Source organism: Felis catus, chromosome E1, assembly GCF_018350175.1.
Source record: "Felis catus isolate Fca126 chromosome E1, F.catus_Fca126_mat1.0, whole genome shotgun sequence".
NCBI lineage: Eukaryota > Metazoa > Chordata > Mammalia > Carnivora > Felidae > Felis > Felis catus.
This window is the reverse complement of record NC_058381.1, coordinates 23,888,576-23,915,015: the sequence shown is the minus strand read 5'-3', so window position 1 is coordinate 23,915,015 and position 26,440 is coordinate 23,888,576. Positions and strand designations below refer to the sequence as shown.

At 40.7% G+C, this 26,440-nt stretch overlaps 1 protein-coding gene and 1 long non-coding RNA gene across 17 annotated transcripts in view; one reads left to right on the top strand and one right to left on the bottom strand.

Annotated features, from left to right (window-relative positions):
• ACACA (acetyl-CoA carboxylase alpha) overlaps positions 1-26,440 on the bottom strand; it is a 280,099-nt gene that overhangs the window by 221,402 nt on the left and 32,257 nt on the right. For 4 of the 16 annotated variants that reach the window (XM_045044077.1, XM_045044079.1, XM_045044078.1 and 1 more), the window contains exons 1-3: positions 21,554-22,681; positions 6,026-6,072; positions 2,975-3,227 (exon numbers count right to left, since the gene is read on the bottom strand). In XM_045044077.1, the coding sequence (XP_044900012.1) occupies positions 2,975-3,227; positions 6,026-6,072; positions 21,554-21,597 (344 nt within the window). In that variant the 5' untranslated portion in view covers positions 21,598-22,681. Of the gene's footprint in view, positions 1-2,974; positions 3,228-6,025; positions 6,073-6,317; positions 6,456-15,610; positions 15,750-16,129; positions 16,265-19,133; positions 19,247-21,553; positions 22,687-26,440 lie in introns of those variants that run through there. The other 12 variants (XM_006940115.5, XM_019817560.2, XM_045044080.1 and 9 more) reach the window with 12 other exon arrangements.
• Positions 829-7,029, top strand: LOC123381829. The gene is made up of 2 exons (XR_006589282.1): positions 829-1,053; positions 5,609-7,029. It is a non-coding gene; the product is annotated as an uncharacterized LOC123381829 (long non-coding RNA).

The window sequence follows — 26,440 nt, the reverse complement described above, 5'->3', positions numbered from 1 at the left end:
CATTAGACTTCTCAGTTAGCATCAAAAAAAACAAGCCCTAAACTTGAGAGGCCCTCTCTCATCCTATACTATGACAGTCACATTACTTGGTTTTAGATGACCTCTAGTAAACACCTCTTAGGAATGTACCTGCCCCTTTAATCTACATGGCCTGGAAAGGATTAGATTATTCATGCAGGAAGCTAATCCTAAACTCAACCAGTCTCTAACTCTGGGTTCAAAGAGTGAAAAAGAGTTTTTGAACCAATACCTTCATGTTCATGGATGAGGAAAATGAGTCCAAAGAGGTAACATGTATTCTCTGTGGTCACATACCTAATTGGTGGCAGATGCAAGAACAAAGTTCTCTCTAAAATCAAGTGAATTTGACTCAATTTAAATTAACCCCAAGGACATCATATCCACAAATGACTTACAAAATGTATCAATGGAAAAGCTGTGTTCTATTTTGGAACATTAGCTAGCTGAGAAGCAAGTGGGAACTGGCACTGTCTCCTTCCCAGGCTGCTGATCACACTTCAATCCACAGCTCCTCCACAAGCTATGGGCATGAGTTTTGCAACAGTAGGGCATGCAAAAAAATTTCCAGGCACTCATACCACTGACCACACAGTCTTTGTGATAAGAGCCATCAACTTTGGGAATGACTTGGCAACTGCAAGCTGCCTTGCAAATCATTGGCTGAGTTTCCTATAATGGTATTTATCTTACCATTGCCAAATTCACAATTTCCTAATCCAACGAATGGATATTGTTTCACATGGTCTCAAATTGGACAAATTTCTCAAGGTGCTATGTGGCTTTAAGGATTTAGATTTAACCCAGTCTTTCTCAACAGGAGCATTATGACATTTTGAGGACAATTCTTGGCTATGTGAGATTATCCAGTACATTAAAGAAGGCTTAGAATCATTGGTCCTCTGACCTTTAAATGCAAGGGTACAGTAGTAGTCCCCCCCCTTATCTGTGGTTTCATGTTCCAAGGTTTCAGTTATCCACAGTCAACCACCAACCGGAAGCAGATGATCCTTCTTCTGACAATATTGTGAGAAGGTAAACAGTAGCCTAAAGTTATGTCACAATGCCTATATCATTCACCTCACTTTAGCTCATCATGTAGACACTTTATCATCTCACACCATCAAAAGAAGTGTGAGTACAGTACAATATATTTTGAGAGAAAGAAACCACATTCACATAACTTTTATTACAGAATATTGTTATAACTATTCTTAGTTATTACTATTCATCTTTTACTGTGGCTAATTTATAAATTAAATTTTATAAGTATGTATGTATGAAAAAACATAGTATGTGTAGGGTTCAGTACTATCTGTGGTTTCAGGCATCCACTAGGGGTCTTGGAAGGTATCTCCTGTAGATGAGGGGAACTACTGTAGTCCCACCAGTTACAACCCCCACACATTTACAAATGACCTTGAAGGGTAAGATACCACCACCAGTGTTAGCCTTTAGGTCAACCATTAATTGAACTATAAAGTAATAAAAAATGTTTACATAAAGACTTGACCTCCACCCCCCCCAAAAAAACCTCAGCCCCTCTTATCTGCCACTAAATACAGCACTGTATTCCTCTTTTTAGCCCAGAGATTAGATAAAATCCATTCTTCATCAATTCCTTCAAAACCAACTTTGTCTGAACTAGCTATATAATTAAGACACTTTTATTGTCAGGGAAGTAGAGTAGAAAAGTTACTGAAATGCAATCAGAACACCCGACACTGAATTCCAGTTTTCTGGTTATTCACGCTTAGGCAAGTTATTTCCCCTCTTTAGGCCTCAGCTCTCTCATCTATTTAAATAAAAGGCATTAGGCTACATTATGTCTCTGGTTCATTTGCAATTCTAGGAATCCATGACATAAAACACAATTAACTTACTTAACTCTTTTCTTTTGACCTCCACATAGCTAAATGGGGGTGACCACTGACACTTAGTACCTCATCATCTTTCAGAAGCAAGGACCCTAAAGTCCCAGGAGACTAAAGCAGGACAGTCATATTCAGCCAGACCCAGTATGGGATTTTACTACACAGCCTATATCTCTAGTATATAAAAAGGGGCTTAATTATTTTAAGATCCATTAATATAAGCACCAAGATTTACTAACAGCAATAGTCACCCTAATGTTTATCTGGGCTAGACCTATAATCTCAACCCTAGCTGTACATTAGAATCACCTGGATAGCTTAAAAAAAAAATGCCCTAGCTCCAAACCAAGCCAATATCAAATGAATCAGAATCTCTGGAGCTCTGGAGATGGGGCTCCTTTCTTAAGGCTCCACAAAATGACTCTGATGTACAGTGAAAACCAAGAACCACTAATCCAGGCCCTTTAATCTAAGAAATGCAAAGCAAATGACCCAAGGGTAGTATATCACATACTGGTTGTATAATCAAACATCAATAAATAAGAATTATCCCTATGTTACTACTTACTGACATTCTCAATCACATATGGAGAATTCCATTTCTATTGAAAAAGGAGAAGTCTATAACAACCCTTTGTTCCTGCCACAGATTGTTACTGAGGACTGGCCCTGCCAGAAATGGAATATACCTTTCTGACATGAAAGCAGTTCAAAGAAAAATTACTACAAACTTGCCCAACCCTGCAAAAGTCTTATCAGCCATTAAAATAGTTACAACTACAATGTTAGTCAAAGTAGTACAGAAGCCAAAATTTCTCAACCTAACTCTCACTTACTAGATGTCACTAAAAGACCCGGTATATAGACAGAACAGGAAACAGTTGAGAGGAACATTTAGGAAAAGACACTTTGAAAGCCTCCACTCCAGGCAAAATGCATTGTTTCCATTTCTTCATCAAAGCTTTAAGTCCAGTGATACAGGAAAAGGTGGAGCAATCTTGGCTAAAATTATTCTTGCCCTTTCCAGAACAAAATCAGTGAAACCAACAGGTCAATAAGGTCAAGTAAAATTTCAGTCTTACCTCATGTGCAAGGCCAAGCCATCCTGTAGGCTGGAAATCCCCAAATCAGAGAGCGTATCTGAGCCAACAGAAGCTGGTGACAGAGAGCCTTCCTTCTCCTCCAGTAGGTCCAGCTTCACTAGGTTGCTGATTTCATCCTCTGAGTTATCTTCAGATACAGAACCAATTATGAACCGAGAGTGCTGGTTCAGCTCCAGAGGTTTGGCCAAGGGGGATGGTTCATCCATTATTCCTTCAAAATGAGCTCTCAGAGCTATGAAGAAAATAAGTGAGAAAAGCAGGTTATGGATAATAACCTATATCTGAGGATAGCCACAGGTTATTCCTAATGTACTATGGCTGGCACTTGAAAGCAGGGTAGCGTCTGAGCACTAGTTTCTTTGGCTCTTCTATTTCAGGGCCTTGGTTTTCTACAAGGGAGGAAAATCCAGATGTAACTATGCCTAAAAAATTAAAATTATCTCCCTCTTCCTTAAAGAAATCTCTTTTAAAACTATAAGCCATTCCCAATCTCTTTATCAATTTGGTAATGCCCAAGAGATAATTATGAACAGTGGAGAAACCTCTGCAGTAGATGAAAGCTGCCTGTAATACTGTGATTTCAGTTGTCAGTACCGGGGAGAATGTGGTATAAAGATTTGGGGAGAGTGGCTGTCATTTCAAACTAGGTGTTTACACTAAACTACATAACTATCACCTCATTCCAAACACTACACTTTGAGAGGCTATGAATTTTACCTAAGCGTATTTTTGTTAAATATATTCACATAAAATATATTCATATTGATATATATCCACACAGATAAATATATATAGTTTGCTTTAAAGCAAACTCCAGATGGGTATTTTTACTGAAAAAAAGAAATCTTTACTTCCCCTGAGTTTTTTCTTAAATTACATCTGTTAAAGATTCACCCAAGCATGTCTGGTTTTGGCTCTAATGTGCTGGCATTGATAGGAAGAAAGTGAATCTACTAACAAATTCAAAATCTCTAATTAAAATAAGGGAGGTGTTGGGGCGCCTGCGTGGCTCAGTTGGTTAAGCGTCCGACTTCAGCTCAGGTCATGGTCTCTGAGTTTGTGAGTTCAAGTCTCACAGTGGGCTCTGTGCTGACAGCTCAGAGCCTGGAGGCTGCTTCAGATTCTGTGTCTCCCTCTCTCTCTGCCCCTCTCCTGCTCCTGCTCTGTCTCTTAAAAATAAATAGTAAAAAAATTAAAAAATTAAAAAAATTTAAAATAAGGGAGGTGTCATCTCAAGCATAAGTTTTCTAGATATAGGGCCTTAGTAGTCATCACTGGATATTTCCAACAACTAGCACACTAATTAAAAGACCAAAACATGGCTGAAAGTCCACAAGAACAATAAAACTAAAACTAAACAATATTTATTCTGTCATTCAAAAGATCCCATTAAAAAAAACCTTCAGAACTATACATCAACTTAGTATTGAACTGCTTATATCCTAACAATTCAGAAAACAATATTCCCAATCCTGATTTCGAGGTGCTCTAAGAGATGGTATATCAATAAATAACAAATTTATTATTAATAAATTGTTTATGTTGTAGACTACTTTGAAGTGTAAGAGTAGGTGGCAAGCAGTGTTCTTTGACATTAGGTAACAAAATATCAAGATTTTAATCTTTGGGAATCACCATTAAACCTGTTAAAATTACACGTGAACCATTATTCTTATGTAATTTGTGAATCAGAGCTTATTCATTTACAAAGACAAAACAGTATTCGTAAATGATAAAGCAGTGGTTCTCAAAAAGTGTAATTTCCAGACCAGAAGCAGCAGCATCACCTTAGAACGTGTTAAAAGTACAGATTCTTGGGCCTACCACAGAGCAACTAACTGTATCACAATCTACAGGTTGGGGCCCAGTAATCTATACTTTAACAAGTCCTAAAATTTGAGAACCACTCTGCTGGAAGAATGAAACAGTAATAACAAATTGCCAGAAATGCTAAAAATATTACTGCTAGATACTTCTTAAAAGTGAGTTAGAGATTACGTAAGCTAACTTTTATTTTAAAAACTAGAATCAAATATAAAAATATCATGGAACAGGAAAAACTTGACATCTAAATTTACTATACATTTCTCCCTTGGAATATTAGGTTTCATTAAAATAACTGTTTTTAAATGTCTCTAAATTTTATATAGACATTCACTTCCAGAACTCTAAAAAAACTCAAATCATTCAAAAAGAGGAAAAAGGGAGAGAAGGAGAAAGTGAGGGAAGGAAGGAGAGAAAGTTCTAACAGACTGACCAGTCTGAAGAACACTAAAAGGTACAGTAACAAAAAAGGCTACTTCTTTCACATTTTAGAACCGTAAACAATCAAGTTTAAAAAAAACAAAAACAAAAACAGGAGACCTCCCTCCCCCACCCCCACAAAATTCCAAACTCCATCTCAACTAACACAGAAAATAATGGCTGCCTTCTTCACAAGAGAAATAAGTAAGGCACTCTTCTTGTTTAGTGTGACCAAAATTAGATGACTACACAAAAAAATAAAATTCAGGATAAAGAAGCAATTCTCTGATTCCATGGGAGAAGAAGAAGACATGATTAACTAATAAATGAGAGGCTCCATAAGGTCAACTTCAAACTTTTCCTTCCTAGCCAAGAAGAACAGGAAGGCAGCCTTCTTGAGGATTGGAAGCAGCTCAGCTGTCAGCGCTAAAGAGCCCATCCACTAACCAGCAATTCTACTGAGTGGTATTCCCAGCCACAAGCCTGCAAACCATCAGAAAAGAGAGGTCATGTATAGAAAATCACTGAGTAGCTACCCAGCCACTCTAGAAGCTACTCTACAGTCCATCATCCCATTTCCGCTGATTCTAGTCCTGAATTAAAGAGAAAAGGGGATGGAATACTACCATGGTCAGACCATTCACTTCAGGTTATACCCCCAAATCTACCTATGTCCTTTCACAGAAGGCAACTTTTAACATAAAAGCTTACAGTTTAATATTTTAGCACATGAACATAAAATGTTTATGACACTTTAAACATGAAAGAGCATTATTTGTAACTGACCTCTTATAATTCTTACTGTCTGAGCAGATATCCACCTCCAAAAAGAACTAAAGAGAGAAAGACAGAGAGAGATTTGAAGTGTTTTTTTTAAGTAACCCAAATTTTAGCAATTCCTGTTTTGCTCAGCATAATACAAAACTGATAATAAAGTATCATTTTTCTAGTCAAATCTATTATTTAACTTAAAACATACAGTTCAGTTGTTTATTATTTGTTCAAATCTATAAATAAAAAACATTACATTCAAAGACTTTATTTTTCATGAGAATAATGAACAATAATCCAAGCTTACCATTTCACAAGTGGCCTTTTCCAATTGCATACTTCGATGAGCACATTCCAACCTTATGATTTCCAAGATTTCATCAAAAAAGATGCAGTTGGGAAGAAGAGAACCACTAGACTCCCTACAACTCAGTTAGGCTCTGATTATGTTTACAAATGGTTTATACCCATGCACAAAGTTGGAAGCCAGGAAGAGGACGGATCTCTCATTAAATTAAGTTCCTAAACCTCTAAGGGACCAAGGAGTCTCTACTAACTTCCCAAATCCTGGGTTTTCCTTCTATGCCACGGACTTAAATGTATCCAGGGTAAAAACTCTCAACTTTCATTATAACAATCATCTGTGGAGCTACTTATTTAAATTAAAAAGTTGTTTTTTATTTGGATATGATTGACACACAATGTTACATTAGTTTCAGGTCTGTGAAGCTTTTTAAAAACATGGATGTTTAAACTCCACCCCAGATTGACAGAATCAGAATCACTGCTGGAGGCTCAGAATAGAGTTCCACAGTTGACTGACATTGATATATATCCAGGCTTGAGAACCACTGGTCTATGGTGGAGAAGAAATCCAGAACTTCTAAGGGATGACCTTGAATGACAAGTGACAGGATTGGGGACTGTGCAGATATGTTAACTGGGAAAGCTGGATTTGCCCAATTATGTAGTCTAAACTAGCATTATTCCCTACAATTGGGTCTAGGGAAGGGGAGTGCGAAAAGAAAGGAAAACGAAAGTAGTTTGGGTCAGATGTAACCAGAGGTGCAGAGGTGGAACTAGAGTCAAAATCTAGGACTCAAGATCAAATTCTGACTCTGCCAAATGCTCGCAGTGCAAACTTGAACAAGTCACTTAATGTCTCTGAGCATCCTCATCTGGAAAAATAAAAAGGTCATGGGATTGCTGTGAAGACTAAAAGTATATGAAATGACTCTGTAAATTATTATGTACTAGACTAGTGTTTTTCAAACTATGGGCAACCACCAAACAAAATACTAAGAAATAAATTTAGTGGGTTACAATCAACATTTTAAAAACAAAGGGACAGGCACCTGGCTGGCTGAGTCAGTAGAACATGTGACTCTTGATCTCAGGGTCATGAGTTTGAACCCCAAGTTGGGCACAGTCATCAAAGATGAAATAGAACAGGGATGCCTGGGTGGCCCAGTGGGTTAAGCATCCAGCTCTTGTTTTCGGCTTGGGTCATGATCTCACGGTTCTTTAGTTCAAGCCCTGTGTCGGGCTCCACACTTGCAGCACGATGCTAGCTTGGGATTCTCTCTCCCTCCCTCGCTCTCTGCCCCTCCCCTGCTTGTGTGTGCTCTCTCTCTCTCAAAATTGATAAACTTAAAAAATGAAACAGAGCAGGGGCACCTGGGTGGCTCAGTCAGTTAAGCATCCAACTTCAGCTCAGGTCATGAGCTCGCGGTGAGTTTGAGCCCCATGTCAGGCTCTGTGCTGACGCTCAGAGCCTGGGACCTGCTTCAGATTCTGTTTCCCTCTCTCTCTCTGTCCCTCCCCTCCCTTGCCCTCTGTCTCTAATATAAACATTAAAAAATTTTTTTAAATAAATGAAATAAAGTAAAATATCTGGTTGAAATTCTGTTTCAGAAGCTTCAGATCTTTAGATTTTTTTTTTTTTCCAATTAGTAAAGCCCAGTGCCTACTGCTCTATCATCCTGATAAAAGCCTGAAGACTTATTCTCTAGAGAGGGTTAAACAAGACATTTCTAGACAGGGGCATACCAGAAACAGTAAAGGGGAGAGCATCATGTTGAAAATGGAGAAATTAAGCAAGCATATTGAATAAGAGCTCCCAGCCTTCTTGACCCAATTTTCACCAATCAGGAGGGAAATACAGAAAGGATCCTGCTTTGAAGATTCTAACTAGACCAGGGGGAAAAAACCTCAAGTAGTAATATTGGGGTTCACTAATTGTCACACCAGATCAACCTACAACAAAGTTAATCAATTCCCCCCTCTTAAAATTAAGCAATTAAGGATTACTAGATGTCTTAGAGAAACCTCCAATGTGAAGGAATCAAAACCAAATAACTACCTGTAGAAAAAAAAAAAAAGTGCATCTAGAAGAAAGGGATTATGTAGAACAAGAAAATATTAAAAAGACATGATTTTATATGTGGAAATGTTTTTTGAGGAAACAGAAAAGCCTGTCCTAAATTCATGTGGAATTCCCAAGGGACTCCCAAATAGCCAAAACAATCTTGAAAAAGAACAAAACTGGAAGACCCATGTTTCCTGACTTTAAAACTTACTACAAAGCTGCAGTATTAACATAAAGACAAATATATAGACCTGTGAAACAGAACAGAGAGCTCCAAAGAATGAGATCTTGCTATTTGCGATAACATGGATGGACTTAGAGGGTATAATGCTAAGTGAAATAAGTCAGAGAAAGATAAATACCATAATTCCACTCAAATGTGGAATTTAAGAAACAAAACAAATGGATAAAGAAAAAAACAGGAAAAACACTCTTTTTTAAAAGATTTTTAAAAATTTTTTTTCAATTATTTTTTTAATTTATTTTTTAATGTTTATTTATTTTTGAGAGACAGAGAGAGACAGAGTGTGAGTGGGGGAGGAGCAGAGAAAGAGGGAGACACAGAATCCAAAGACACAGAGCCAAAGCAGGCTCCAGGCTCTGAGCTGTCAGCACAGAGCCTGTCGTGGGGCTCGAACTCACAGACGGTGAGATCATGACCTGAGCCGAAGTCCGCACTTAACCAACTGAGCCACCCAGGTGCCCCATTAATTTATTTCGAGAGAGAGAGAAAGAGCACAAGTGGAGGAGGGTCAGAGAGAGGGAGAAAGAGAATCCCAAGCGGGCTCCGCGCCTCCAGCAGAGCCTGACATGGGACCAGATCCTACAAACCATGAGATCGTGACCTGAGCTGAAATCAAGAGTCAGATGCTCAATTGACTGGGACACACAGGTGCCCCAAAAAACCAGACTCTTAAAAACAGAGAACAAGCTGGTGGTTGCCAGAGGGAAGGTAGGGGGAGGAGAAGGATGGGTGAAATAAAGAGCCTTAAGAATACACTTTACCATGATGAGCACTGAATAATGCTTAGAATTATTGAATTTTACTGTACACCTTAAATTAATATAACACTGTATGTTAATTACACATCAATTAAAAAAAAAAAGAGAGAGCCCAGAAATAAACCCATATATGGTCAAATGATATTTGACATGGTGCTAATAACACATTCAATAAAGAAAGGACAGCCTTTTCAACAAATGGTGCTAGGAAAACTGGATCTCTACATATAAACAAATAAGCTGAACATTCCCCTCAGAATTTAACTCAGAATGCATCAAGGCTCCAAAATTAACTCAGAATGCATCAAGGCTCTAAAATTTAAAACATGAACCAAGAAAACTCTTACAAGAAACATAAGACAAAAGCTTCATAACATTGAATTTGGAAAAGATTTCTTGGATAGGACACCAAAAGCATAGGTAACAAAAGAAAAAACAGACTGGACTTCTTGAAAATTAAAAAATTTTGTACATCAAAAGACACTATCAACAGAGGAAAAAGGCAACCCAAAGAACAGGAGAAAATATTTGCAAATCACGTATCTGATAAGAGATTAATATCCAGAATATATAAAGAACTCCTGAAAGTCAACCATCAACAAACTCAATTTAAAACCGGGCAAAGGACTTAAAATGACATTTCTCTAAAAAAGATAGACAAGTGGCCAATAAGCACATCAATATGCTCAACACACTGATTATTAGGGAGATACAAATTAAAACTGCAATAAGATACCAACCCATACCCATTAGGATAGCCACCATCAAAAAAAACAGAAAGCAAGTGTTGGCATGAACGTGGAGAAATTGGAACCCTTGGGCACCACTGGTGGGAACGTAAACTGTACAGCCACTGTGGAAAACAGTATGGTGGCTCCTCAAAAAATTAAAAATAGAATTGCCATATGATCCAGCAATTCCACTTTTGGATACATACCCAAAAGAATTGAATACAGGCTCTCAAAGAGTCTGTACACCCATGTTCACAGCAGCATTATTCACAATAGCTTAAACATGTAAAAGGGAGTGCCCTGGTAGATGAATGGATAAGCAAAATGTGACATACACATACAATGAAGTATTATTCAGCCTGAAAAAGGAAGGACATTCTGCAATATGCTACACCATGGATGAACCCTGAAGACACTATGCTAGGTGAAATAAGTCAGTCACAAAAAGAATGTTGTGTGATTCTTACATGATGTCAAAATCATGGAGACAAGAAAGGAGAATGATAGTTGCCAGAGGTTGGGAGGAGAGGAGAATGAGGAACTCTTATTTAATGGGTATAGAGGTTCAGTTTTATAAGATGAAAACAGTTCTAGAGATGGATGGTAGTGGGCAAAGGACTTAAAATGACATTTCTCCAAAGAAGATATAGAAGTGGTGCACAAGGTTATAAATGTATTTAATACTGAACTGTATGTCTTTAAATGGTTAAGATGGTAAATTTCATGTTATACATATTTTACCACAATAAGAAAAATTAAAGAAACACCTCAAGGAGCTTGGGTGGCTCAGTTGGTTAAGTGTCCGACTGCAGCTCACGTCATGATCTCACGGTTCATGAGTTCGAGCCCCAGACAGCTCAGAGCCTGGAGACTGCTTTGGATTCTGTGTCTCCCTCTCCCTGTCTCTCCCCCACTAGTGCTCTGTCGCGTGCGCTCTCTCTCTCTCTCTCTCTCTCTCTCAAAAATAAATATACATTAAAAAAAACTAAAGAAGAAATTAATAACACTGCTTGCCTCTGGTGGGAAGAACTGGGTGGCTGCAAAACAAGGTTGGGGGGAAATGTCCTTTTGTATGTTTAAAATTTTGAACTACGTGAACTAATGTATTTAGTCATGTATTAGCAACTGAGGATTTTAAATAAATTTATAAAAAGGTTTACCAAATTAATTCCATGCCACTCTGATACCTTATCTCTTATCTTCCTAAACATTTAATTAGACAACAGGCATGTCATTCGCTTATTTATTAATATATATTACTGTATAGTTGACTATGAGTTACCTCCTCAAAGAAGCTGGGAAAAGTTATTATCTCTTCTGATGGTTCTAGATCTATCACCCCCAATACCACACAACGCTGTGTAAACACTAAGCTTTTGCAGAATCAGTGTTCCCTAGAAATTTAAATGAACACTGGAGTTACAAAACTGGGAGACACGAGCCACATGTTTATTTTAAATATTCCCTAAGAACATTTAGAAGCCTCCAACTAAAAAGCCATTTTGTGAATTCAAAAGGCTCTGGGATTATGGGGGCAGCTGGCTGGCTCAGTTGGTGGTGTGTGCAACTCTTCTTTTTTGTTTGTTTGTTTTAATGTTTTTATTTATTTTTGAGACAGAGAGAGACAGAGCATGAGCAAGGGAGGGGCAGAGAGAGAGAGGGAGACACAGAATCTGAAGCAGGCTCCAGGCTCTGAGCTGTCAGCACAGAACCCGACGCGGGGCTCGAACCCACGGACTGCGAGATCATGACCTGAGCTGAAGTCGGAAGCTTAACCGATTGAGCCACCCAGGCGCCCCTATGTGGTGTGTGCAACTCGGTCTTGGGGTCATAAGTTTGAGCCCCATGTTGGGTGTGGAGCCTACTTAAAAATAAAAATAAATAAATATAATAAATAAGTTTTTAAAAGCTCTGGAATTATGTATCAATTCATGCTCATAATCTTATTTTATAGAACAGCATTCAGAAAAAGATGGAGCCATAATTGAGGTGTGTCAACTACTTCCCTGAGTCTCAAAGATAAGAACAATTTCTTTCTTGAAGAAATATTGCTCTTTTTTTGTGCCCCAAGTCCCCTGGATATATTAAGGCACTGTACTTTATATATGTGGAACTGGAGAAATTTACAGGTTAAAACAGAAATTTCTAATCCTCTTGGAGTTACAGCATCTTATGTGGTTTTAGGGAGATAGTTTTAAACTGAAAATAATGAAGAACTCTCAAAAATTAGTTGCCTTGTGATGCATTAGGTCAGATGATGAACTGCCTCTAGTTGGAAGTTTTCAACAAGAATATCAAATAAAATATTCTCATATTGACTGGAAAACTGGACTAGAAAATTCCTAAGGTATACTCCAATACTTAAATGCTCTATTAAGTTCTTAGATTTTATGAGATGGAATCAAAGGGAAATTATGTGGCTCGCTTTGTCAGGGCCAGGAATACCACTAAATGCTAAAGCACAAAACACAAACAACCCAGCTATCTATCCTTCTGGTGCTAATCTACTGGTATTATCCCTACTGAACTCAACCTACCATCCCAATTTGGCATGTGTGTAAATACACACATGGACATGTGTGTCAATTTACATGACTAAGGCAGATCTGAAAGCTGTCTACAAAAACAGAGAGTAATTTTTAGGAACTTCATTAGTGAATGTACACTCTGTTTCTGTAAGAAGAGATAGTCAATTATTCATAAATGAAACCTTATACTTCTTGGAAGAAGATTCTCCAAAACTAAGTCTGCTTTTCAAATTTAACTCCATGGATTCATTCAGACTTTTCAAACTTTTGTGTTATCATTTCAAAGAGAAAAACCATTTATACAAGATTATTCTGTCTGGGATGACCACTTCATAACCAGTACTGCCAGGCAATTTTAATTCCTGATGTCATGTGATGGTAAACACTAGTACTACTACTACAGTGAGCTTGGCATGCCAAAAGGATAGAATGAGCCTAAGTCCCAAATAACATCTTTGGAAGACAAAACAACTGGGGCCTACTAACCTTTGGGTGAGGCACTTAACATCTTGCTGAAGCCACTTTTCACTTCCTTCTTAAAACATCCTGAGACTAGATGGCTTTTGGTAGCTTTAAAAAATGACAAATTGACAAGAGAACTGTACCCTTAGAGCATACATACTAAGATTGGTTGGTCGAACTCGTAAGAACTTGTGCCCTATCAATCAGATCCATGTTTCTTGTGTTCATGCAATGTCTTTACATAACTATTTGTCATAGTTTCCCATCTATTTAACATCACCTTCGCATAGTCTATTACATTCAAATGGTGAATACTAAATTACAAAATTAATGAAACAAACAAATAACTAGTTAGCCAAAAATCTGTTGAAGTGGAAGATCAATGAAGACTTCCTTTAAAATTGTTAGTCTTCCGATTCTGTGTCTCCCTCTCTCTCTGACCCTCCCCCGTTCATGCTCTGTCTCTGTCTCAAAAATAAATAAACGTTAAAAAAAAAAATAAAAAATAAAAAAATAAAAAAAGGGGCACCTGGGTGGCTCAGTCGGTTGAGCGTCCGACTTCGGCTCAGGTCACGATCTCACGGTCCGTGAGCTCGAGCCCCGCGTCGGGCTCTGGGCTGATGGCTCAGAGACTGGAGCCTGCTTCCGATTCTGTGTCTCCCTCTCTCTCTGACCCTCCCCCATTCATGCTCTGTCTCTGTCTCAAAAATAAATAAACGTTAAAAAAAAAAAAAATTTAATAAAATTGTTAGTCACCTCCACAGGTATGGAAATTTTTTTATCAAGGGTTTGGGAAGATACTCGATGCATAGCTTTTATCTTTATTAACCTTTAAAAACATGTTAGATAATAATATAACCTCCTTTTTTTTTTTTTCTGAATTGTAACAATACTCTTCCAATTAGAAATACTAAATCCCAGGGGTGCCTGGGTGGCTCCATAGGTTGTGCCCGACTTTGGCTCAGGTCATGATCTTGCGAGCAGTTTGGCCCTGCTTTGGGCTCTGTGCTGACAGCTCAGAGCCTGGAGCCTGCTTCAGATTCTGTGTCTCCCCCTCTCTCTGCCCCTCCCATGCTCATGCTCTGTTTCTCTCTGTAGCGTTAAAAAAAAAAACTTTTTTTTAAGAAATACTAAATTCCAATGTCTAATTCCAACAATTTTTATTTTACTTCTTTCTTCAACCAGTACTATTAGAATATTAGCTACCAAAAAATGTTTTTAAAGAAAGAAAAACACTAGCCCTAACCTGTTAAGCCAGTCTGTGTGACAGGTAAAAAATTCTCCTAGTCACTGACTGAAAAGAAAATAGAACGTTACATGGTGATCTACACCTAAACCTGTTCACAAAATTTAGAGAGGTGAGTATCAGATGAGAGAGTTCTGAGGCCACCTTTCACAATGCCAGTTCTTTGACATAAACCAGTCATCATCTGAACTCTAAGTTCATTAAACCAAATGCCACCATTTCTCCACCTTTCCTTCCATTTTAAAATAATTGAATCTTATGCTTGATGTATTTCTATTCTGCACTGGTAATTCAAAACAAAAGTTCTGCAACAGAAGTAAACACAGGCAGATTTGTAAATAAAGACTATGACAACTTTCATATGCCCACTTTACAATGTTTGTTAATTATTCTTGGATTCACAACAGTCCTCCTGTTATTACAAATGAGGAAACTGAGGCAACAGAAGGAAGTGAAAAGAAACTTGCTACTTTGTAGCAAGCAGGCACCCACCTGGACACTGCAGCTGCTGTCCTACTCTATTGGACTACAACCCTTTCCTTAAAAGTGCCTGTCAGCGCATAACTCTTTCTCATCACAGACAGCCAAGGCATCCCCACCAAGAAGTAATAGACAAATCAAAGAACTCCTTCTCCCTGAGGAAAAGAAACCACACAACCAAAGCCAGTAACCTTCCCAATCTGCGCTTTGGATTGGGAAATTAAAAAAAAAAAAAAACAAAAACAAAAAACGAATGAATGCAAAAAGAAATTCAGGGGACCAACTTCTCAGACTGAAGACAAGTTATTAGGTGTACTCCACACACTGGGAAATTACAGAAACACTGCTTAACGTAGAGATAAAATCAGGAAGTCCTCGGGTCTTCTGATTTCCATCCTAAACTTAGAGCCCAAAACAAAAACAAAACAAAAATACCTGAAATTAAAGTCTTTTCCCCAAATAGTTGTATTCTTATATGCTAATATAAAACCCATAAGGCCTACAGAGGTCCCTGATATTTACAGCTGATTCCAAGTGTTCACTGGCGTTTACGTCCCATCTCCAAACAGAATAGTGTTGGCACTGACCCAGGCAGGACCCCCACGCACATTTCCCTCTGAAATCATTAGCTTCACATCCACTTTCCTACGTTCCATCTCCGATAGATTCCCTTGGTCAGTATGGCAAATGGAGAGGAGAGCAACGACAGGCTTGTACTTTCACTACGTCCCTCACAGAAAACAATAAAATCTCAGGAGGAGGAGCTGGCAAGGGACAACTCACCTGGCCCCGGCTCCCACCACGATACAAAGACACAGCGAGAGCAACAGAAGCTCTGCACCCCACACCTCACTCTGCGAGAGAAAGACGACTTTCAACGCAAATGGACCTAATCCTCAACATCTCTTTCCCACGTGGGTCTTCTCCCTCTCCTGAGCACTGGGTCGGACTGGAGAGCGTCTGGAAGGAATCAAACCACGCCAAGGATAGGGAGGAGGATGGTGACGAGCTCCAGGCAGACACCCCAGTCCCTCCTTAGAGGCCCTGGGCTGTACGACTCTAAGTTCCGGGGTCTGAGTTCCCACCACCCACCCCGAGACCCCAGGCCCCTCTGCGTCTCCCCCAGAGGGAAACTCAAGGGCCCAGAGCTGCGGAGAGGGCTGGGCTGCCCAGCACAGATCCGAACGGGATGGAGCCCGGGCCCGCGTGCTGGCGGGAGGCGGCCCCGGGCTACCGCCGCCCCTCCCCCGGCCCCAGCCTCGCCAGGTCGGATCACCGGCCCTGGAGCGGCTCTCACCTCACCTCAAAGCGGAGGCGTCGGTGGTCCGGCGGCCCGGGGAAGCCCCTGCGCAGAGGCGGTGGTGGACGGGAAGAGAGGCCGGCAGCTCCGGCGATGGCTGACAGGCTCGCAGCACCAGGCCGGCCGGGCACACGGTGAGGGGCGGGGCTTCACGGGAGCCGGTCCCGCCCCCGCCCCGCCCCTGCCTCCCACCTCAGCGGGCGAGCCCCATGAGGCGACTACGTCCGGGGTTACTCCGGGCCGTTCACCTCCGACCCCGCTCCCCGCTGCGGCTCGGTGTGGCCGGCCTCGGTGAGAGGCGCGGGCCCCGAGGACCGGGCGACAGCCAATGAGAGGAAGGCTCGGGGCGGGGCGACGTGAGGCGATGCCGATGGTCCGAGCGCCGCTCTGCCATTCGGGGCCCAGCGGCGAGAGGGCGGGCGGGTCCCGGGCGGTCGTGGCGCCCCAGGCTCACCCTTCACCGCCCCCTTTGGTGGGGGCGGGTGCAGGGCCGGCTGGCCCTTTCCGCCTGCCGGCGGAGGAGGGGCGGGTGGGGGAAACGGCCCCACGTGCACCTCCCAGGAGGGAGAGAAGCTCACGGGCCGCAGAAAGTGAGAAGGCAGCCAGCTTGCAGTACCAAAGAGGACGGAGCAGAATAGGTGGTGTTCGGGCCCGTAAGGACCTTATCGTTTTCAATACTAACCCCTTGAAGAAGTGGGTATTGCATGCATGAATTGCCCAGGATCACACAGGCTAGTTTCCAAGTTAGTACAGAGTACAGGCTAACCCCTATTCTGGAACAACATAACCAGCCCATTGGCTTGCTAGGCGGCCCCAAAGCAGCCCACTCCAAAAGACTCTGAGGTGCAGGATCCTGGATTATTGAGGGAAAGCCTCAGTAAAGGAAGCTCAGTAAGAAGGGCAGAGTGCCAATGGACAACAGTTCTTTCTGCCTGCCTTGAGCAGGGAAAATAGAGGGCAATAAATTCCGGATTTCTCCGGTTAGAGCAACCCTCCCAACCTCCATTGTGGTTCCGCCAAGTCATTGAACAGAAGCCAACCAGTTCCTCTACCTTTACCAGTTACTTCACAGCCACACTTTCATGGTGGCTGTGTGTTGAAAAGTAACAGTTAAGAGTTTCAGTATATAATACAACTATCAGATGGAAGAGAAAGAAAATTGGAGAAAACTGCACTTCAGAAAAAAAGGGGTGAGCTTAACCCCTTACAAGAATTTAATGAAGCACCCAGAGTACTCGCCTGATCTTTACACAGTCTTGTGCTAAATGTCAAGAGAGGGACAGTGAATGGTGATTTGGTGAGAAGAAGCTCTATGCCAGAGGGCAAAAAGTACACAGGATAGGAGTACACACCTGAGGTCAGTTCTTGGGCTGAAGCAGAGGCAGAAAGATGGGAAGGTTCGTCAACAAGGGACAATATTCACCTAGGACTCCTCATAATACCACTAGGTGGTAGCTTCTCCAAGAGTTTACCAACCTACTTTAATAGGAACTGGAAAAAGAAATTTGGAAACATTTGGACCTTACAGAGCAGTGAGCCATTTTTCACAATGACTGTGTCTGTCGTTGGATGCATCTGTCAAGGAACAGAGATAGGAAAATTAGAACTTAAAGGTAAATGAGCATAACTTCCTGGTTTTAACAAGATGTTTGACTTGACTGGGGGGGAAAAAAGGCCCCAGGAAGAGGGAAGCTTTGCCTCTCTTGGAAAGAACTAAAAATCTTGAGGCTGCCTCTTTTATTTTTCATATACCTTTCCTATTTCTAAGTAATAGGAACTCTGCCCCCAAGATTCTTTCTTAGTGGTGTTGCTGTATATCAGCCTTAGGAGCACTGCAAAACCAGGGGTAACTCTCAGGAACTTCTGTGAAACTTCAGCAAGTCCTTACATATCCTGCTTCTCACCTCACTGAATATTTGAAGTAACTGAGCTCTGAGAAGAACCAGACAAGGAAAGGCCTGATGAAAGAACCACAGTGGAAGAAAATGAAGGATGAGTTAGGATATATAGCAAGACCACTTATATAAAATCTAGTTATTATCAAATATTAAGATGTGTAGGCAGAGAACTAGGCCTTTAAAATAATGCATCTAGAATTTCAACAGCTCCTCAGTGTTGTGTTGTTTGGTGCATGCCACAACCTGCTAGTTTAAGCTCTTTAGAGCTGTTCCATGAGTTCTTGCCACACAAGCCATTATAATCTGTAAGAAGTGGAGGAGGAGAGCCAAAGGGTGGAGAGAGAACTTACTATACAAGACTAACAGGTGGAAGAGAAGAGAGTGAATGGAGTGGCATACTTCTAGAAACTGAAACTAGACAGCTATAATGGGCTAAACTGTGTTCCAAAATTCGTATGTTGAAATTCTAACCCCCAGTACCTCAAAATGTGAGTATTGGGAATAGGGTCTTTAAAGAGGAAATTAAAATTTTAAATGGGGTCATTAGTCATTAATTCCAAATGACTTTTGTCTTTATGAGGAAAGGAGTGGTGCCTGGCTAGCTCAGTCGGTAGAGTATGCGATTCTTTTTTTTTTTTCTTTTATTTTTTTAACTTAAATCCAAGTTAGCATATAGTGCAACAATGATTTCAGGGGTAGATTCCTTAATGGAGTATGTGATTCTTTTTTTTTTTTTTTTAACTTTTTTTAACCTTTATTTATTTTTGAGACAGAGAGAGACAGAGCATAAACGGGGGAGGGTCAGAGAGAGGGAGACACAGAATCTGAAACAGGCTCCAGGCTCTGAGCTGTCAGCACAGAGCCCGACGCGGGGCTCGAACTCACGGACCGTGAGATCATGACCTGAGCCGAAGTCGGACGCTTAACCAACTGAGCCACCCAGGCGCCCTGGAGAATGTAATTCTTGATCTGATCTCAGGTTTGTGGGTTCAAGCCCCACGCTGGGTGTAGAGATTACTTAAAAATAAAATCTTTGAAAAGAAAAAGAGATTAGGACACACGGACAGAGAGAAAACCATCTGTGAATCACAATTGATGAAGCACTTACCAGAACTGTGGCTTTTATGCTGGAGAAGATGGCTATCTACAAGCCAAAGAGAGAAGCCTCAGAAGAGACCAACCCTGCAGACACCTTGATCTTGGACTTAATAGCCTTCAGAACTGTGAAGAAATAAATTTCTGTTGTTTAAGCCACCCAGTTGGTGATACTTTATTATGGCAGCCCTAGAAAACTAATAGCTCCCAAGTGTCAAATGGCTTCCAGGTCTTTCAGGAAGGTTACATAAAGGTATCAGGGACTTATCTTGAGCATTCCAGCTACCTTCCAGCCTTAAAGATGGTCTCTCTTCCTACTCTGGGGAAAGTAAGAAAACTCTAAGCAGTTCCTGTCTTTAAGGTGATACAGTCTAGTTAGGAAGACAAAACTAAACACGAAAACAGTGTCTATGTCTTGCTCCTTAGATGATAGCCATGTGAATTTTATAAGAGCCATAGATGGGAGAGGATAAATTTTCAAAAATGAGTAAGACTTGGGGCACTGGAGTGGCTCAGTTAGTGAAGCTTCTGACTCTTGATTTCAACTCAGGTAATGATCTCAGAGTTTGGGACCCCCACGTATGGTGCCACACTGACAGCACGGAGCCTGCTTAAGATTCTCTCCTTCTCCCTCTGTCACTCCCCCACTTGTACTCTCTCTGCCTCAAAAATAAATAAATAAACATTATATAAAATGAGTAAGCCTTGAAATATATAAACAGTAGGTGTGTCAATGTCCAAGCCATTTTGGCACTTTATTTTCAACTCTATTTCAGTTTAGGGCAGTGTTTCTCAATGTTCCACTGACCGCATGAAATAGAATCACTAGGTGCTTGTTAAACTTCAGATTCCCAAGGTGCCTGGGTAGCTCAGAGGCCACTCTGTTCCGTTTGAGCGTCTGACTTCCGCTCGTGTCCTGATCTTGTGGTTTGTGGGTTTGAGCCCTGTATTAGGCTCTGTGCTGATGGTTTGGAGCCTGGAACCTGCTTCGGATTCTGTCTCCCTCTCTCTTTCTGCTCCTCCTCTGCTCATGCTTTGTCTCTTTTTCTCAAAGATAAATAAACACTCAAAAAAAATTTCATGGGGTGCTTTGTTATCCAGTCCTGAACACCTGTGCTGAGAGCTCCGAGCCTGGAGACTGCTTCCGGTTCTGTGTCTCCCTCTCCCTCTGCCCCTCCCCCACACATGCGCGCCTGCGCGCTCTCTCACAAAAATATTTTAAAAATTATTTTTTAAATTATTTTTTTTAATGAAGACTTTTTTAAAAATTAGTAATTACTCAACCTGAAGTTTGAGAATAATAGTTTAGGGCTTATCATTATTGTTCCCCTCTGCTGCCAGTGTCTCTGTTAAACAGCAATGCCTCCTACACCTGCACTTCTAAGACAGGAAAGTCTATCAGGTCAGGCCAGAGTTAAACCAAGGGAGGAAAGAAAGTGCCTTAATGGGAAACTGAACAGTGAAGAGCCCACCTGTCCTGGTGGTTGGCCACGGTTCCAAATTCCTTAAGTAGCAAGGTCAGTGATCAACTTTCAGAACAGAGGATAGAGGAAACACTGAGATATTATTTCCCACTGACCTCCGTTATATAATGTATTCTCTAACCTGGCTTCTAGTTCTTGCCATACCTATTCTTTTTTTTTTTTTTAATATTTTAAATGTTTCTTTATTTTTGAGAGAGAGACAGAGCACAAGTGGGAGAGAGGCAGAGAGAGAGGGAGACACAGAATCAGAAGGAGGCTACAGGCTCTGAGCTGTCAGCACAGAGCGGGCTCAAACTTATGAGCCATGAGATCATGACCTGAGCTGAAGTCAGAAGCTTAACCAACTGAGCCACCCAGGTGCCCCTTTAATTCTTTTTAATGTTTTTTTTTTTATTAGAGAGAGAGAGAGAGAGAGAGAGAGAGAGAGAGACAGAGCGTGAGTGATGGAGGGGCAGAGAAGAGAGGGAGATACAGAATCCAAAGCAGGCTCCAGACTCTGAGCTGTCAGCATAGAGCCTGACGCGGGGCTGGAACTCACAAACTGTGAGATCATGAAGTTGGATGCTTAATGAACTGAGCCACCCAGGTGCCCCAGACTGCCATACCTATTCTTACCTTGGCTGACGTCATCCTTCCTACTTCCTATTTTCTGAATCTTTCTATTCCTTGGAAGTCCCATATTCTCTAAGATCTCTTTTACTTCTCCAGCTTCCACTGATCTCTCCTCTGAATTCCTGTAGCAGTCTGGTCACGACCACCTGGTTCAGCACTTATTAGGCTATAATTTTCTATGTGTATATTGGTTTTAGCTCTCCGACTGAATTTTAATAATCTTAAAGGCAGAGAGCATTTCTTATAGTTTGGTACTCCCCTCTATAGTTCTTAGAGTAGGTGTAGGTATAAAAATTAGTAAGTACTTCACTGACTGAAATAAAGATTAGCTCTGTACCTGAGAGGCCACTTTGTTCCGGCTGTCTGCTTATCCGTCTTCATGTCACCTCTGGGAGGCAAAGACTCCAGTAAGGTACTTGGCTTTTTTATAGATGGACAGACTTCATCAAGAAAGTCAGTGCCTTGATCAGAACTGTAGCTCCAGTTGTGAGATAAGGGAAAAAGGCATAAAAGCCTTATCTGAACACTATGGAACACTACACTTCTTTGTTCTGGTCAGGCATTCAGGTTCATCCAGACTTAAGAGCCTGAGGGAACTTCACACCATGAAGTCAGAAAATGTCCTCAAGGAAGCCACTTTATAAGTCTGCTTCTGATGATGAAAGGTAGGATTACACAACAAAGAACATAGTTCATAGTAGAGATTCACCATGATGTTTTCACATGGACCCTTGGGTTTTCACATGGGTACATGGGTTTTCAAAAGGCATTTCAGTTGTCCCTCCCTCCTTGTCATCTAGTCCTGAACACCTAGTCTCTATCCATATTTGGTAGTTACCTAACCTTAGCTCCTTCTTCCATGACACCTCCAATATCTTTTCTTTTTTAAACCTAAGTCAACATAGCTCACAAGTCAACAGCTAAAGAAAGTTTAAAGGGCCCTTTTACCTAGAGGCAGAAAAATGGACAAGATGGTTCATTTAGGTCTTGCCCAATGCTGGGATTTTGACATTTTATATTGATCAGCTTTATTATCTTCTCATCTCTGAACTCATTCTCCTGCAAATCAATAAAAATGTTCCTGGTGAGTTTACTTTCTACTCTTGTCCTCACTTTCTCTTCAGACTTCTCCAGTGTCTACATTACTCCTTATATATCAGACTAAGCTTTTTCCTGCTACATGTTTAGATCTCTGCTTATCTACCCCAGATACCCTCTCCATTATTATTATATATGCAACATGATATATAATACATTAGTAAATTTTACTGAGCCTCTATTTTTAAGGAAAAGTGAGCCATCATTCAACTTCCTTTCATCCTTTTCTTCAGTCTTAAAGTTTTCTCATATCATAATTTGGACCAGAAGATTTCACAATCTTCCTGTCTTTTTTCACTCTCACCTCTGGTCAACACATTAGACCAGCAGGTAGAAGGCCATGTCCCCAACACAAATCTTGTTCATCAGTGGATCTGCTGTGCTCATGTGTACAGCAAAAAGAAAGATAAGGGAAACCAAAAATGAATGAAAATAAAATACAGTTTTTTGTTTTTTTTTAATTTTTTTTTTCAACGTTTATTTATTTTTGGGACAGAGAGAGACAGAGCATGAACGGGGGAGGGGCAGAGAGACAGGGAGACACAGAATCGGAAACAGGCTCCAGGCTCTGAGCCATCAGCCCAGAGCCTGACGCGGGGCTCGAACCCACGGACCGCGAGATCGTGACCTGGCTGAAGTCGGACGCTTAACCGACTGCGCCACCCAGGCGCCCCTAAAATACAGTTTAAATCAATGAATGAGTTGGCCATAATCAATTGAATACCATAATTTTGAGGGTCAATACAGGCAAGCAGAAATGAGAAGAACTGATTCTTGGAACTGGCAATCTAAGCCAAAATACCTCAAGAGCAGCAGGGACTTTGCCTTCTCTGTGTTGTATTGCAAAGAGTTTGAGCTCTTTAATCAGATAGACCAGGCTTTGAATCCTGACTCTGTCACTAATTAGCTCTGTGACCTTGAGCAAATGACCCCTTTTCTGAGCCACAGTTTCCTTGTCTATAAAACTGAGGTATAAGAGCTACCTTGTAAGGTTGTGTTTTGGATTAAATGTTATAACCAAAATGTAAAGTTTCCAACACAGAGCTTGGAACATAACAAGCACACTGAAAATATCACTTTCCCTCTTCCTTCTGTGCCCCCTTCTATATCCTATGAGTGCTCGGTACAAGAACAAAATATCCTACAGATGTTCACTTAATTCAGGAATTTTTATGTTATTAAATTCACCACCCCACTCACCCGAGGCCAATATCCCAGTATAATAGAGCATGTGATCAGAGACCTAGGGATAATCTGAATCCTTTACCCTGATTTGGAGGGAGCAAGCAAACAGGAGAAGTGACTGGCCTGGGCTTCTGAAAACCAATGGAAGGCTGGCACTCTGAGTCCCATGGTTGTACCACACTGAAAAGCCTCTTTGGCCTCTTTGGCAAGGATGTGGAACAACAGGAACATTCATGTACTGCAGACAGAAGTGTAAATGGGGACAACCTCTTAGAAAACAATTTGGCATTAATTAGTAAAGCTGAACATATCCTGTCTACCCTATAACCCACCTTCCATTTCTGAATTTATACTCCAGAGAAACTTTCTTCTTTTTTTATTTTTTTTTAATGTTTATTTTTGAGAGACAGAGTGCAAGCGGGGGAGGTCCAGAGAGGGGGACACAGAATCCAAAGCAGGCTCCAGACTCTGAGCTGTCAGCATAGAGCTCCACACGAGGCTCCAACTCATGAATGGTGAGATTCTGACCTGAGCTGAAGTCAGACTGAGCCACCAGAGAAACTTTCATATGTGCCCATGTTCATCGTTCATTATAGTCAAAAACTGGGAACCCCAGGTCTCTCGGCAGTAGAATGGATACATAAATTGTGGTATATTAATACAGTGGAATATTATAAAATAATGAGAATAAACAAACAATTCTACAATGAAATACGGATGAATTTTACAAACATAATGTTGAGCAGGATGCCTGGGAGGCTCAGTCGGTTAAGTGACCGACTCTTGATTTCAGTTCAGGTCATGATCTCAGGGCTGGTGAGTTCGTGCCCCATGTCTGGCTCTCTGCTGACAGTGTGGAGCCTACTTTGAATTCTCTCTCTCTGCCCCTTCTCTGCTCATGCTCACTCTCTCGCTCTCTCTCAAAATAAATAAATAAACTTTAAAATTAAAAAAACCATAATGTTGAGCAAAAAAAGGCCAGACACAAAAGAGTATGTTTCTGGTTATATAAAGTTCAAAAATAGGCAAAACTCATTTGTGGTGGTAAAAATCTGAATAATGGTTACTCTGAAGGTAGGTAATGACTGAGAGAGGACACGAAGAGAGGTATATCCATTTTGTGTTATACATAATAAAAAGTATACCTTAAAATACATAAAGAATGAATCCATTTATATAACTTCAAAAGCAGGCAAAAAAAGTATATTTTTAGTGATACACATATAGTTGACGACTTAAAAACCTTGGAAAAATGATTGGGAGGAGGGAAATGAGTGGGATCAGAAAATAAACAGTTTCTAAGACACTGGCAATGTTTAATTTCTTAATTTGGGCGATGGCTATATGCTGTCCTCATTGTTATTACTGTTGTTATTAATTAAAATTACACTTATTTTCTATATACTCTTCTATATGTATGATACATTCCACAATAAAAGAATTTAAAATAAACCAAACCAACCAAACAAAAGCATGCACCTTTAAAAGAAAGAGAAGCAGAGCATGGCATTAAAATAGTAATTTTAGAGCTGTAAGAGGTTTCAAAATCATCTTGTCTAACCATCTCAAGAAACTGAAACAGAGGCCAGAGAAGTTAAGTGACTGACAGTGATTCAGTCAATTACAGACCCTAATCTAGAACTTAGTAAACCTCTTGGCTTCTTGACAAATGCTCCTTCCACAGACCCACCGTTTGATCCATCCAGTTCTAGTTTCCCATTATCTTCCAGAATCACATCTCTTACCTGCACACATCAGAAAACTTACCTAGAGCATTTACTTTCAAATGCCCCCTCTCTGTAAAGAGAGCTTTCATACTATTCTTACTTGCAAATCTTATACTATAATAAAAAAAAAAAAGAAGAAGAAAAGGGAAAAAAAAGATAACTTACCTATGTTATAGCTTTCTTTCCCTCCTAAATTAGAAATCTTTGTTGTAGGGAAAGGAGATCAAGAGAGATTATCCTCTCCTCCACATATACTCCAGACACTGAAAACCACTCAAAGTATCTAGTAGTACAGAAAGGGACCCAGGTATTTTGCCTTGTTAATACAGCTCTCTTGCTTCTCTGTATCCCACGGTATAGCCACACCAACATGCAGGATTACTTTTGGGCCTTTGAGACACAAAAGAAAAAGGGAAGGGTCTAAAAATCGGTAAAACTCTTCCACTTTATCTTTGTCCAAGCACGAGGTTTCCTCTGGGAAGAGTGAGCTCTTCTGCCACCTTGTGACACAGAATGACAATAGTGAGCCCTAGATATTTTCCTACCGCTGCTCCAAGGGGGCAGCACTGGCATCTAATGTGGCATCTAGGAAAGAATGAATCTATAGAATACTTCAAATAGACAGACGGTGGGGGGCAGTGCAGGGAGAGTGTCTGATACCAAAAGGGAGCAGAGGATCACGTAATCATGTTAAGGTAATAGTAAGCAAAAATCATGAAACTCACGGAAGGCAATGGAGCCCCTTTATTCTCCCTACCCACCTGCCCTGCTAAGAGAATCCGGCAACTGCAGCAGGGAAAAAAGTAATGCTCTAGGTTCCAGTATTGCTCTGGAACAATAAAGATCTGAGGCACTTATGTTCCCTCCACTCAGTGGCCTCTCTGCTCCTTTACATAGCAAAACATCTCAAAAAAGTTACATACACGTTTTCACCTCCGATTCCCTCTCAGCCCTTTCCTGCTTCCGCCACTCTGCTGCAAGTGCTGTCACAAAATTGTCAAATCCACCGATATGGTCTTTATTATACACAACCTCAACACAGCATTTGACCAGCTGATTCCTTCCTTGAAAGACTCTCCTTTATTGGCTTCTATGCCATCTACCCTCTCGATTTTCTCAGCTCAGATGTCACCTCCTCAGGGAAGTCCGCCCTGACCACTCTAAATGTAACCTCTGCTAGTAGTTCTTCACCTTATCACCTGTTTGCTACTTCA